The following is a 15,978-nucleotide window of genomic DNA, read 5'->3' on the forward strand; positions in this document are numbered from 1 at the left end:
ATTTAATTCTAAGCCTGAGGACAGCCTGCAGACTAGAAACATAAATGTCCATAATTCTATTTGGTTGTCTTCTGACTGGCTTTAAGGTGCCTAGCTCACTGCAGAACAGCTTCCAGCCTGTAAATAAGGCAGGCCTGAGTAAAATGAGTCATGCTGTATGCACCAGAACTACAAAACTACTAGCTTTCCATAAATACATCTGATTTTGCAAGTGTTTTGTTCTAAAACACATGCAATAACACAGCCACGACTTTGAGCTCCTGTAAAGCATTGCGTCCTGGAGTTTCATGGCTAAACATCAAATTACCCGATTCCAAAACGCAGACTGATATTCTTTATATGACAGGAAGAGCTTTGGCAGGTGTTCTGCTAAAGCTGAGCAGTTCCAGTCCACCCTGGCAGGATAACCTGTGTTGGTTATCCTTTCTAATGTTCTCAGAGAAAGAGCAAAGCAACTCCTCTAAATAAACTGTCTTAACTTAGTTCTAAAGGCTTAAGTGAAGATAATGGCAATAAAAAGTGTCTCCATAAGCACCTCACCAAGTTGAAGTCCTCAGCATCTGGCCCCCTGGTAGAGCATGTACAAAGGCAATAAAGCTTTCCCCTGTATTGCTTGGTTCTCTCCTAGTCAAAACATGGAACCAATTCAGATATTTGGCTCACTTCACCTTTGGTCTCCTTGGAAAGACACCCAAAAGCGTAATAATTGCTACTGTGCTGTTTACACTTCTCTGTTATAAAAAAAGAACAAACCTGCAAATGGTTTTCACTTGGGCAACTGCCTAGGCATCACACAGTGAATTTACTATTGACCTAGGGGTCAAAATTAATATCCATAACCTCAAGGAGAGATAGCTTCTAATGTAATTTTAGCTCTTTGACAGCCATTCAGTCGATTCTCCTTTACAGTATCAGGAAGGCAGATTCAAACAAGAGACTTACTAAAATCAACTGACCTCTAGATGACTCTTTTTTGCTCAAGTTGGGATGATGCTGTATGTCAAAGACCTTGCTGCCTTTTCCTTGGCATACTCAATGTAACACTGAACAACACAGTTCCTGCTGGTCTTACAGGAAGCTTTTAGTAGTGAAAGGCTATGAAAACATCAATCCATGCAGATCTAAATTCTTCTTCACTTTGACCTTGCCCTGGGGACACGTTTGGGCAGAGATGCTGTACAACACATAAATATAGCTTTCAAGACCTCGTGTGTGCAGGGAAGGGGAAAAGATTATAGGGGAGGACACCTGGTAGCACCTTCCAGGCTTTTATCACCAGACAGCCACTTTGTAGCAGCCATGCCTGGCAATCGCAACTCACAAAACAAGAGTGAAGTTGTTACTGAATGTATTGAATATGCTAACTTCCAAATAAGGCAAAATAATTTAATAAAACAATCTTATTACAATTACATGAACAGATCAAACAAAGAGTGAAGAAAACTGTCCCTTCACTGAACGAACGGGGACTACATTTCCCTGTGTTATCATCTCTGTGCTCTACATAATTGCTAAATTTACAAACCTGCTTTCTTTTCTTTGTCACAGTAGGTTTGGAATCTGCATCTTGATGTGGTGCTGTCCTGTTATCACTTGCTTTATCAATAGCTTCATCATCTGAAGGATCTAACGAGAAAAAAGAAGAGGTTTTGTTACCGCTTTTCAAATTCATCTCCTATCTTTTCATTCAAAAACAGGGATAAAAACTTCAGCTGAAAGGTTGTCACAATAATACAATCTCAAGATTAGCAATAAGTACAGCTGTAACAGAATTTTTTATCATTTTAGAACACCGGTATTTGAAATTTACTCTAAGAAAAGTCCCGGGTTTCCCCTCCTCTTCACAGTATTAAATCTGGCAGGCAATATATTTATTTATCTTTCTGAAATGCTGCACAGTGGGTGCCAGCTGCAGCATCACAGGTAGAAATATCTAATATTTCCAAAATCTCCCCTGAATTAAACTAAGCAGTGAACAATGAAATAAGATACTTTTGATAAACCACATCTCAAGTTGCATGACATCTCTCTGCTTTATTCCACAAATAAAACATAATCTTGGATCCATAGCATGCATTCACCGTATATAATTACAGACCTATCTCATTAGACCCCAAAACAAGCAATAGTACTGAAGATTAAGGGCACTATGGTCCACAGGATAACTGTAAAAATACATCTTTCTTGATAAGTTTGCTGACCCTTCTTTCAGAATAAGTCACCTCCTCCTACTAAAACATGCCTTGCAGATGAAGAAAAAAATAAATCAAACCAAACACACACAAAAACGCACACAAAAACCTCCCCAGCCTCCATCTAAAAGCTCCCAATGTCTTACTGACACAAGTACCTAGAAGAAGAAAAATTATGAGAATGGTATAATGTCCTGTTGCATAAAAATACATACAGCCATTTCCTGCAACCACATTTTAATTGTGTGTCAGTAATAATTAGGCAAAGGCACCATTCCCAAAGTTTACACAGAATGTCCACAAGACTTAAAAAAAAGCTGATGTTTTGAAATAAAATTATTTATATTAAGATGTTTCTACTCATTCTGTTCTTCATTCATCTACAGAGATACCTTAGGGGAAAAGAACACCCACAGCAACAGTTCCCTCTAATAGTGCTATATGAGTGTTTAAGATGCTGTATTCAAACACAGAACTTTCTGTTGGGGACTGAATTGCTTCCCTGATCATTGCCAGAAGCACTATCATCCATTGAACTGAATAATTAGAACTGAATAATTCAGTTTCTGAATCTGTAATATTTCTACCCGACAGGTACTTAGTCATTGTTGCAATCTCCTGTATTCTGAAGTTGCAAATTCACAGCTTCAAGAGTAAGTTATTTATTTTGAATAAAGAGGACCGGTACAATTTCTTAAGCATCACCTCAGATATGGACAATATAACTACATCTATGCAATCACTAGCTGTGAGCAGCGTAAACTGATGGCCAGAGAACATGAGAGAGAAAGAGAGAAAATTAACTATATTTACTAGTTCTGTGTTGAAATAGGTACTTATTGAAAAAAAGGTAAGTGAAAGAATATGTGAAAGATACGTCAAAGAACTGAAGTGAAAGGTTAGGTAAAAGAATATGAAGGGGGAAAAGGGATCTTTATTCATCCACAGTGGCTTTTAAAATCCTAATGTGACAGAGCAGGTAACAAAATGGGTACATATTTATGCCTGGAAGGATACCATCTTGTAACTTCCACTCCTTTTTCCAGTTTGAAAAGCTTGTGTAACAGTCAGCATCCTAAAGTTGGGTTGTGACAGCTGTTAAGAGTTCAAAAAAATTTGGGAAGTTGAATGCTAGCAAGTGAAGAAAATCAGTGAATGTTTTTCATGTCATTTGTCATGAAATCTTACTTGATATAGATTAGATTCTTGGCAAACCACGAGAGCTTTAGAAACAGAGCAGCAACTAAGAAGAGAATTTGTTTTCTGTCCAGTACAACTAAGATACTCCTGAGTGAAGGGGTTAGATAAACATGTTAATGAACTTAATTAAGACCAAAATGAATGCCATGGAAGAAATGGCAGCACTCCTTTGCACCTCTACACAGAATAAAGACATGTTCTGCCCAGTCCACCAAGAAAAGCCCCACTTTCCAGACCTACAGCAAACACCCTGATGTGTGCACCAAGTGGACACTGCGGCTCAGCTGGCCTGTTTGCTTTCTCCTCCGTGCAGGCACAACCATCAAACCAGCAGCTGAACAGCCTGTGGCCACCCAAGTAACAGATCCCACGTGGGAGGTGTGGCTGGTGGCAGGGGGAGAGCAAGGATGTCACTTCTGGCAGCCCCTTACCACAGGCCGTAATGTTAAGCTGCTCTTTAAGCTGGTGCTACGTCACCCTCAGAAGACACTACCTGTCCGGCCATTCTGGAGTCTCTTATCAAAGGACACAAGCAAGGGAGGTGACAAGTCTAAATCTCAAGCTTACTTGTACACTAGGAAATATATGGCACTGACATCCATGAGGTGCCCTCATGAGCTGTTTTCCTTCTCTTCTGAGGGACGAAGTGAGTCTGACTAACTCTTATGAGCTGAGAAGAACGAGCAGCCAGCCCCAGTCTGACTGCCATTTTCCCTAAAACATCACTGTTACTGTCCCAGGAGTGCTCATGAGACACTGGCTGAAGGTGAAAAGTTTTCTGGGAAAGTTTATTGGCCACCAGAAGTAAAAAGGAGAGAGTATTCCAAAGCCCACTTTTTTTTTTTTTTTTTTTTTTAAAAAACATCATCAATGTTTATATTACAGCTCAAATATCTGTGACAATCTGCTGGGTTCTTCCTTTCTCTTCCCCTGAGGATGTCCAAGTGCTCCTGCACCATACATCTGCCTCTGCACAGTGACAGCTCCTTCCCTGGCCTATCCCTCTCCAAGGCACTGACCACTTATGCCCTCCATCCACTTTGGAATCTCAGATATGATACTTCATTAGAAGAAGCTGAGAAATTACATCATCCAGCATGCTCCTGAAAGTGTAAAAGGTGTCTTGGTAGCTCAGTGTTACCACTGTGCATTACCGTGGGCTTGTTTCCCTCCGTACCACCCTTTGGCAAATTTCTTGTGCCACATTTTGGTAGCGCAGCTTCTCTGTTTGGGAATCCATCACTGACTTTTGTCTCTTCTGCCTTGACTCCACAGTTACAGAAGGAGTGATCAGCTTTTACACACACCAGCTCAACACCCCGGGGTTTCTGGATGCACTACACCCAAACAGGCTATGGAGTGATGATATAAATGAAGTACATCAAAGAAATGAGTACTAATTGCCTCTTTGTCCCTCCTGCTCACCATGCTTAAGCCCCAAACACTCATTCCAGAGAATATTTGTACACGTCTCGCTGAATGGAATTGCTGAGCCAGGTCTTTCTCAGCATATTTACTTCACATTTGGAAATAAATGAGAACTGCATAAAATAGATTCAGGGGAAGCTGCCTGTGATCTTTAAGCATTCCTTCGTAAATACCACTTGGCATGTTCTGAAAGGCAAGCAGGAGTCATCTAAGTTTTAAATAACCTCTTCTCTTTCTCATACTAAAAGACACACTGCCAGCAATAGCAATCTGAAACTGGACAAATGGTTTCCATGAACTGAAATAGCCTAAGAAACAATGTATCACCTGTCCGCTGCCCATCAGAGTTTTGGACTGCACATGGTGATGCAACGTCCTCAGCTTTCAGCAAGAAGTGAGACAAGAGGGAACCAACATCCAGCCCCAGACTCCACAAACATCTCTGAAAACAGTTGAAATCTGAGCATCTTTCTGCAGTACCTGAGTATCTTTATTTTATACAACAGAGCTTTCTACCTGTCCCAGAAGCAGCCGCTCCTGTCCCAGACAAGACAGAAGCTAGTTCCAAGCTGCAATTGCTTGTGACACCACGTCAGGTCCCACAATGACAGGAGTGCTTTGTTGTGGACATCAAAGCACCACAGGCCAGACTCTGCCAACTATGCTCACGTCAAGCAGCGCGTACCTTCCTCTGCAAATAGTTACCTTGATGTCAGCAGGATTATTCACAAAGGAAATCGTAACACGATGCAAATAAATGCAGAAGCACCCTGCCCACAGATCCCAAACACGTCTGTACCAGAGGCAGCCCTGCTTGGAGGTGCAAGCTACCCAGGAGACTCCTCTCTGCTAGAAGAGGAGAGAGCACAAATGCTTGCTTAATAATAAGTCGGCACAAACACAGAGCCCAATTGATTAATACAATGTTGACTTTCAACTGCCTCGTGGTGCAATGAGGGGGCAGGTGGGCGCTGAGGGAACGGTGATGTTCAGCGCAGCAACCCTCTGCATCTGATTCCTGCAGCACACAGACCTCATGCAACCACAAGGCTCTCAAAGACTTCTGAACCATCACGTAATGCTAGAAAAATAAACGTGAATTCCACAGCTCTTCACTTGTTTTTCCTTTGGTATTACATCAGCAACATGGCACATACTAACAGGCTTCCCAGTCATTAAGTATTTATATTTGATTTTATTTTGAACCATTCTGAAATGGAACAAGTCATTTATGCTTAACACACATGAATAAGATTTTCTCATTTATGATAATCACTATTTAAAATCACTGAGTGCAATGGTTTCTATCTTCTTTCAAATTTAATAAGCACATCTACACACATCAATATGTATACTACATATATACATGTACATACCTATATTAATACATACACATCTGCATGTTTATACACATGCAAATAAATAGATAAGCACACAGATATTTAGATAATTAAACAGGTTCCCTTTAATCATCACCTTTATTAATATACCCACAAGGAATGCACATTTACCTAGTTCTTTATGCTAGTATTTTTAAAGGTAGACAAGACCTTAATGATACAGGAGGTAATGACATGTGCTTTGATGTGAATGCAATTTTGTTCATACAACATAGCTTGTACATACAAATTTGGTAGGCTGATTCACCATTACTGAGACTTCTGACCTTCACATGCAATTTTTCTACTCTGAATTGCTACAGTGACCACAACATAAATAATTAATTATTAGAAGGACTAGGGCTGACTGAAAAAGTAAAACTCCTCTAGACAGCACATCTCCAAATACAGAAAAAGTTACAACTGAAAAGGAAAAGAAAACTATCTTAAAATTCTTTGGAAAAAGCAGCTTGTGGTTCGAGCTAGCCTACAACTAAAATAAAGGAAGTTCACAGAAATGATGGCAGGTATGGGAAGTTCCTCACAGCAAGAGAAGATGAAGAAAACAGAAAGGTTGTTTGGGAGAGAAAGGAAGCATGGTCCTTTCAACCCTTTGTAACACACAAACAATTAACATGTAATCAATAGATTACATAGAATAGAAAAAGATTATTTTGCATATATACCCAAAGATAACTGAGGGAATTATGTCTACTAGTGGGGTGTTTTTGTTGGTTTTTTTTGTTTGCTGGTTTTTGATTTTTTTATCTGGAAGCTAAGAGAGATCAGACATCTATTTGGTATCCAGAAGACCCCCAGTGACATAGGCTACTACACGACAAGTTCACTTCTCACCATTAAACTAATCTCTGTGACTGAATTTGGAGGGAACCTGCCTTACTTGCCCAGGATGGAGACTCCCTCAACTTTTATTTGACGTATCTGGCACTGCTCACAGTCAGAGATATGGTCCATGCCAGAATAGTCTCTGGGCCTGAACAGAAATCCCTGCTTTCTCCTTTATGCTCCCATCAGGGCTACATATCAGTACTAAACTAGAATTACTTACATGAAAACAAAGATTTTATGCAATTTATTATTAACCCCCTGCAGCTTTCTGTCTCCTTGACTTCCATCCTCCTCTGTTTTAAAAGTGTTTCATACCTGAAATTAGACTTTAAATAAAACCTGTGTTTTCTGATTTTTTTAACAAAAAGCCCTGTACACTGTAGGTTTTATATTTGTTATGCTCTCTTTCTAGTTTCAGATATGTTACAGGAAAGTATGTGCTTGTCATTTCTCTGTAGGCGATCATAGTTCATTCCATTTGGGTGCGCTATGATGGATTAATTTCTGGCTGCTTTGCAGGCTGTTTTTATTTATTGTTTCATTAAACAGTATTGACCTGTGTTCATTAATCTGGGGGAAAAATTATTTTGCAGGGCTCCCAGGTTTAAACTCAGCAGAGTGAAAAATATTTGATGCTGAGTAAAATGCCAAGTGTATTGGGCACACCTTGAGTTTTTTCTTAATTGCCATTTTAGATTGTTCTTCCTTGGGAGGAAGGGAGGAGAGAGGTAGAGCGTTGGTCAGGGAAAAGAATAAAATTGAAGTCTAAGACTTACTTGTTCTTATCATTTTGCCATTAAAAACTCTCTAAAATCTCCAGTGAATCAGATTAAGTAATTCTAATGGCAATGCACTACTTTGATTTTTTTTCTCATTGCATCTCCCCTGTGTGTTCCATCAGGAACACACAGTGCAAGGTCAATTAATTTTCTGTAAAAAATAACTGCTGTCAGCAAAATTGTGTCCCATGTCCCTGTTCGTCCTTGCTCAGTGGAGAGGCCTCCTCTTGCCACCACAGTCATGCCGATTGCAGGAACTGGGCTAGAAGTGGTGATGACAGTATTCTAACATACCACTATGGTTTCACTCCTCAAGGCAGCAGGAAACACAAAGGTCAGGCGGGTCCTGCCCTGCTGCCCACCAGTATCCAAAGGAAGAGATAAGGTCTTTTAAATCACAGAATGGTTTGTGTTGGGAGAGACCTTAAAGATCATTGAGATCCAACCCCCCTGCCATGGGCAGGGACACCTTCCACTAGGCCAGGTTGCTCAAACCCTCATCCAATCTGGCCTAGAAACAGGCCTGGCTGGGGACGCTCATTAACTAAGGAAAAAGGACTAGCATTCTAAATATTTAAAAGCATTTCAAGCTCAGATACTTCCCTGACAAAAGGGGAAGGTTCTGCATAGCAGTGGGAGAAGCAGGTATGGGAGCCAGTGGTATAACACACAAGCAGCAGCTAAAGCCACCTCCTGGATAGAAGCCAAATTACTTAGCTCTGTGTCACCAGCACTGTTAATCCCGAAAGAAGGATCTCTCTCATGTCTACTAGGTCAATCCTCTTTAAGTTCCCTCTGTAGGCAATGGAGAGCTCTGAATTTTCCTGTTGAGAAGACCAACAGCAGCTCAGATACCCTGGAGCACATGGTGTAAAGCCAACTGGCCAGGCAATAGCTATGAAACTCTTCTGGGGGATCTCCAGCCCAGCCACAGAGAATGGCTAAGAAAGCAAATTTTAGTATTAATATGGTTCTTCAGAGCAGTTGCTGGCTATTTATTTCCCATGACAATACTTTAGAAATTGCTAGTAAATGAGATAAAATGTAAGTTAGAAAAGTAATCTGTCCTTGGGGAAGATCACCACATAACCACTGCATCAAAAATAGCTACAACAATGTCAGTACCATCTTCATTTCTCAAATGGCTCTGACTAAATTAGAAAGGATTTGCTGGCACCCCCAGAAAGATAAATAACTCCTCATCACGGACATGCATCATCTGCAGTGGCACGACTGAGAAATCCAGATGACAGATTACAGAATAAAAAACAAACCCATCCCCTTACCTCCTTGAATGAGGATTAGCTAAATAATTTAAAATAGTATAGTAAACCAAGATTTAGTCTTAGAAATCCATAAGAACATACATACTGACAGGAAATGAAATATAAATATTTAATTGCACCAAAAGACATAGTATTACAGCTCAGTGGAAATCTTTGATGCAAGGAAGAATGACAACATGGCTACACAGTGCGCACTTCAAAAACTAATGAAGATATTCACCACCACACCACACCACACCCCCCCTTTTTTTTTCCTGCATTTTAGTTTTTGCAGTTACAGTTTTAAAACACTCATTAAGTTTTCAGGGCCATGAATCAAATGAAGGCCTTAAAATACTTGAGTATTTCGACAAATTGGAACTAAAGAGGAAAAACTGAGAGTCAGCTGGTATCTGTTATTCTTACTAGGAGGTAAGAAGTTGCACATGAAGCTCTGCTGCAGGTGACTACTGGTTAGTTGCTGTCCTTTTGTCAACTTCTCTTGTCAGCCTAATGCAACAGAGAACAGAGCTGTCTCCCTGCCTGGGCTGAGATACTCTCCATGGCAATTACATGTGGCTCCAGTGCTCCATCATCCCAAAACAGCCATGGTCCCCTAAGATTTGGGCAGTTTTCCCTTCCCGTCTCTATGAACTAAGGACTCTTTTTCCATAACAGACCTATTCCAGCACAAGAGTAATTTTTCATATTGGCAAGGATGCCTTGAACTGCAGACTTAAAGTACTCGAGAAGGTACTTCAAAAAAGGTACTTTAAAGTGTAATTGTGAGGCCCACTTGAAGAGCATACAATGTGGGACTGAGCAGAAACAGACACATTCCTATCAAAAAATAAAAAGCACTTCAATTCTCATAGAATCACAGAATATCAGATTGGAAGGCACCTCAAGGATCATCTGGTCCAACTTTTCCTGGCAAATACACGCTCTAGACAAGCTGGTCCCGCACTCTGTCCAGATGAACCTTTAAAGTGTCCAGTGTTGGGGAATCCACCACTTCCCTGGGGGGATTATTCCAGTGGCCGGTTGCTCTCATTGTGGAAATTTCTCCTCTTGTGTCAAGTCAGAATCTCCCCAGGAGTAACCTGTACCCATTACCCCTTGTCTTTTCCATGTGACTCCTTGTAAAAAGGGAGTCTCCACCTTCTTTGCAGCCACCCTTCAAACACTGGAACATGGTGATAAGGTCTCCCTTAAGACTTTTTTTGTCAACAAACCCAGCGCTCTCAGCCTTTCCTCACATGCCAGGCTTCCCAGTCCTCTGATCATCTCTGTGGCCCTTCTCTGGACCCTCTCCAGCCTGCCCACATCTGTTTTGTATAGTGGTGACCAGAACTGAACACAGTATCCCAGGTGTGGCCTGACAAGTGATGAGTAGTGGGATAACAACGCCATTAGCTGTGCTGGTGATGCCCTTGGTGATACAGCCCAGCACCCCGTTGGCTTTCTGTGCCGCTGCAGCTCACTGTCCACTCCTATCAAGCTTGTTGTCCACCAGGACCCCCAGGCCCCTTTCCACAGAGCTGCTCCCCAGCCAGGTAGATCCCAGCCTGTGCTGGACTCCTGGATTATGTTCTCCCAGGTGCAAGGCCTTACACTTGTCCTTGCTGAACTTCATGAGGTTCTTGTTAGCCCGCGCTTCCAGCCTATCCAGGTCTACCTGCAGGGTGGCTCTCCCTTCCCAAGTGCCCACTTCCCCACTCACTTTGGCACCATCAGCAAACTTCATCAGGGCACACTTGATCCCATCATCCAGGTCACTTATGAAGATGAAACAGCATTGGGCCCAATACTGATCCCTGGGAGACCCCACTGGTGACAGATTGCCAGTGTGAAAAGGAGCTATTTACCAGCACCCTCTGGGTGTGGCCTGTCAGCCAGTTCCCCACCCACCCACAGACCACTCGTCTAGACCGTAACACATCAGTTTCTCTAGGAGGAGGCTGTGGGGAACCGTTATCAAAAGCCTTGGAGAAATCCAGGTAGACAATGTCCACTGCTCGCCCCACATCGGCCGAGCAGGTCACTTTGTTGTAGAAGGTGATCTGGTTTGTCAAGCACGATTTGCTCTTAGTGAATCCATGCTGGTTTTTCCCAATCACGTGCTTTCTTTGACTTGTGACAGCCCCCAGAAGGATTCATTGCACAACTTTCCCGGGGAATGAAATAAGACCGATGTGCTTATAATTTCCTGGATCCTGGATTTTGTCCCACTAGGTAATATTCAAATGGCATGAACTCTCCTTCCCAGTCCATCCAGCCTAAGCCTGTACCAAGCCACAGTTTCTCACAGTCTGTAGGAATTCCCAGTAATAGTTTATAAGTATTGGCAATAGCTTGTACTACAAAGACAAAGACAACATTATAAAAAATGTAAACCTCTTCCCTGAGCAGTTCAGAAGGCACATCTACCACAAAATTTTTTTGCCCAATAAATCTAGTGACAGGATATTCAGTTTAGGTTCCTCTTTCTTACACTGAACGCTGATTTAAATTAAAATTACTGCCTGTTCAAGCAAAAAAGAACAGGTCTTAATGAAGTGATATCAAATTAATTTTCACTATGCTCTGACATGATAGAAAATTTTTAGCACACTGACATAACTATCTGCCATGCAAAGGTTCTCCCACAGAGTATTTCTAACAACTACCTTTCCTTTCTCCCTTATTTTTAACACTTTCTCTTTAATATTCAAAATGGGTACTTCAAACCCGTTTTTGACACATCTGGACTTGCTGACTGTGAATGAACCAAACCAGAAAATAAAGGGCACATCAGAGAATGAGAAGAGAGAAAATCCTCTGTTGTACACAAGTAAGCACAGAAGAATAAGTTTTACATGATCAAGGTTAGGCTCAGCTTGCAGTACAGCTACAAATCAGGCCTATTCACAATTTGACTTTTTAATTTTTATATATTGCCTTATAAGACAGAAATGTTAGAAAAATCACAGAAAGTAATGTAAAAGTAGTAGGCCACCCTCCTTGTAATGAAAAAAACTTTTATTTTCTACCAGATAAGGGTTGAACTTGACATCCTATCGCTGCCTTGAACAAGGAATAATGGCATCACCAAAGTAAGAAGGGAGAACTCAGTATTCAGTCACTGTATTTTTAAACCCATGGTACACAAAGGGAAAACACAAAGATTTGACATGTTAGGAATATGACAGGCCCTTTTATTGCTTGCTATCCAACTTAATATCTTCATGACGTGCCTGACACACAAAAGCAACCAGAGCCTGAAGACACAATAATACATCAGCAGAGTATACATCACAAGTCAGTTCTGTTGTTTGCTCTAGTACCCTTCACCAATGACACCAGTGAAGGCTCAGAGAGCATCCAGAAGTCACTGCTGTCTCCTCATTACTCTTTCTTTTGTTCTCTCAAAAACTATCCTTTATGCTAAAACATCCAATAGTCTCAAATCTCCAAATTCAGTTTAAAAGCATATTCCTAAAGAGATGGGGAAGTGGGAGACTGCTTGTTTGGTCTTAAGTAGCACTGGTTTTGGCTGTTTACAAACCTACTGGATAAACATTACAAAATTAAATACTTAAGCTTTGAAAAAGGGCTTCTCCTCTTGACAGATGCCAGGCATTATATACCCTACAGTCACTTCAGAAACCTCTCAAAAGGATGCCAGCAACACTGTGTGACATTTTATGACAGTAAAAGGAGACACTATCCAATTCTGAAAAGTACGGGAATGGGGCAAGCCAGAATGCAGCTGACCATGCTGGAAATTGGTTGAGACATTATGGTTCACATATCCCACCTTATAAAATGCTCTATGGGATCTTTAAACAACTAAAAGTGCCTAGGAATTTGGGTTTAATCAAAAGAAAAATCAGTTCACAAAAACTGGTTACAGGATGCACCATAAAGGGGATTGTACGTATGAGGGGGAACCTTACAAGGTTGGCTTGAAATAGCTGTCACTCACAACAGAGGCATTTGAGAGAGGAAACAGCCAGGGGTCTAGAAACCCAAATCATTCCAGAAGAAATGCTATCAAGGAAGGCTGGGTAGTCAAAGAGAAAAACTGTCTACAAAGAAGTAGAAAGACCATTGAACATCATAAAACACATTATGAGCCCAGGAAAAGCTAGGCACAAACTAGAGCCTGCCTGCCTACTACATTTTCCACTTGGTGGTGTAGAAACTCATGCAAAAACCATCCTAAAGAAAGCTTAAATGTATAGAGCTGTCAAACAAAATACTGTTCCATCCCTCTTGAAGAATTAATGCAATCACTCTTAAAGCTTCTTCCCCTCCCCTCAGGAAGTTCCCATTACTGGGGCTGGTCAAGCAGCACTTACCACCCCTTACACACAAACAGCACCGCTCTATAAAAGTCTCCCCCCAAATTAACATTCCCTCCCCAGAGCCACCCAGCACATTATTTGTATAAGCAAGAAATCAGCCCTTCTCCAAAGTCTTCATATAGGAGAAGCATGTCACAGCTCCTGGCAGTCTGAGTGCTCCTGTGCTGCAGGACCCACCAAGCAGCACTGTGACTCTTTCTCTTTCTAAGAACTGATAATTTATCATGTATGGAAACTGCTCCAGAAGCTTGATGCTGAGAGTGAAGAGTAACAGCTCACGCTGAACACATTCCCTCCCTTACCCTCATCTCCTTCATGCTCTGGAAGAGGGGATCTGTGGTGATTTCAATATCCCAGCACTTGCAAGACGGGCAGAAGTAGCAGTGGCCCTGTGGAGCTGGAATTGGTTGGGGGGGTCTGGATCGCATCAGGGTACCACCCTGGGGTGAGGATAAGAGGATGCTGTCGCTGTTTCATGATGTCGGTAACACGGGCATTTGGAATTTCACTACTTACACAGTGCTACTATGTCCCTCAACATTTGTCTGTCTGGAGGCACACTCATTCCTTTTTTGGGTCCTCTCTCCAAAGTCAAACATCAGCATCATTCATTTGTTACAATGGTCACTCCTAATAAACATTTATTCTTGTTAATGGGGGAAAAATAGGGCAATTGGGAGGAAAGAGGAACTTGGATAAATCCATAAAACTACTCAATGGGTGGGCTTTAGCCAAGGTCTGACTATGAGCAAGCTTTGCCCAGGAATGTAGTATGGTCCCAGATGTGATATCACCCTTAATACTGCAGGAGATTCACACTTTCCACTGTTCTCTCGCCATCTTGGGAAGCAGCTGTGGCTTACAGCTGCAGTTCTTGTTGTGACGGTAACACACAGAGTCTGGGTCAGCTGTGGACTTAAGCTAATGGATCATGATAAAATTACACAGTGGAACCGCCCAAAAATAGTCGGCTTCCATCAAAAAAATATGTCGTACACTTCAAAAAAACTTAACAACCCAAATTATTGTTCATAGATACATATTTCTACTTTACTGACCACCGATAACATTCATGCCTTTCTGGCCCATGCATATTTTGCAGACATACACACCTACAGTATAAGGTTATCACAGTGCTGATGTTTTCTCAGGTTTTCTCTGAATATTGAAATATTGAAAATTGCATGCATGCATATAATGTAGCACATACTTACATATGTTACCACCAGCAAATACATCCCACTGAAGAACAATACTGCAAACAAGCTTTTATCCCAATCTCCTACATGTCTTAACACAGAACATGATAGAAGACCCTGTGAGTTGCTCAGCTTTCTGTAGCTTTTTTTTATCAGAAGTCTTCATATGACATAGCAATATCAGGTCCTTGTTTGACAGAGTATCAAGTTGACTCATATCAAGTTAAACTCTCCTTCAGGTTAAGAACAAAATATCCAGACATGTTGCCACATAGTTAGAATGGCAAATTCCCTGGATTATAAAACATTTGTTGAAAAGCAGTTCCCTATCTAAGGCCCAAGGATTATGTTTCTATGCCTCTTATTTTCTTGCTTCCTCCTCTGCATGTACTACACATTTCTCTGCAGTTTGGTTTCTGATATTGCAGGCTGTACTGCCCTTTTAAGCTATCCTACCACCTAAAATGTATATGGTATGATAACACACATTTGTGGATTTAACTCACTTTTCCAGAAAGTCTTACTATAGGAGCAAGTGGAAGGAAGGACAATTTCTTACAGATAGCAGCTTTTAGGGAAAAACTCCACACTCTGGTACGTTAAGGTTTTTGAGAGCAGGAAAGGCAACAGGCTTTTCATCCATGTCAGTGCTCTCTAGTTAAGACTAACAATTACAATGCAATCTCTCATCTGTACAGGTCTATTGAGAACTGGCATGCAGCTCATTTGTCTAAATCATCAAATAAAGCACATTATGACTCCGTCAGTTGCAACTGCCATAAAAATAGAGCTCATACCTACATTCATTTGCTGCAAGCAGATGGTTGATTGCTTTTCTGTCCTTTTACGTTGCAGTCCTGGTCCCTTAGATCCTCTCTGTGTAGAGTGTGACATGCTGGGAGGTCAGTTTTCTGACAAGGTCATCTGCCTTCAGAGTGTGAAGAGAACAGCATGGAAAGTGGGTTGGGCTATATTTAGAGTTTGGTCCAACTCTGTGCCAAGGTCCCCCCACTGTCTCTCTCCTGCAGCACCGTCTCAGGTCTATTCTTGCAGATTCTCAGCCCACAGAACACACAAGGAGAGGAAAGGCGCTCTGAGCTACTACTAGGATTGAGGTTTTTGCAATTCACTAAAAACAAGTGGATCAGGAGCTCAGATGAGGACTCCTTAAATCTCTCACTCTTCTAGTATTTATTTTTCCTTATTCAAGTGGATTTTCCCTTTTCAAGTGGTTAAGGAGAGGACACTGCCTGGGATACAGCAAGAAGCAGTCTCCTGAGCTAAGGTAAGCTTGCTTCATTTTTGTATTGTCATCATAATTAGAGAGCAATTGATGAC

At 41.4% G+C, this 15,978-nt stretch overlaps 1 protein-coding gene across 2 annotated transcripts in view; it reads right to left on the reverse strand.

Moving 5' to 3' along the window:
* The window catches only part of CMSS1 (cms1 ribosomal small subunit homolog), a 248,011-nt gene that overhangs the window by 17,487 nt on the left and 214,546 nt on the right, over positions 1–15,978 (reverse strand). For both annotated transcript variants that reach the window (XM_074898014.1, XM_074898006.1), the window contains one exon: positions 1,526–1,626. In XM_074898014.1, coding sequence (XP_074754115.1) covers positions 1,526–1,626 — 101 coding nt within the window. The remainder of the gene's footprint in view (positions 1–1,525; positions 1,627–15,978) is intronic.

The sequence above is a fragment of the Athene noctua genome, chromosome 1 (genome assembly GCF_965140245.1).
Source record: "Athene noctua chromosome 1, bAthNoc1.hap1.1, whole genome shotgun sequence".
NCBI lineage: Eukaryota > Metazoa > Chordata > Aves > Strigiformes > Strigidae > Athene > Athene noctua.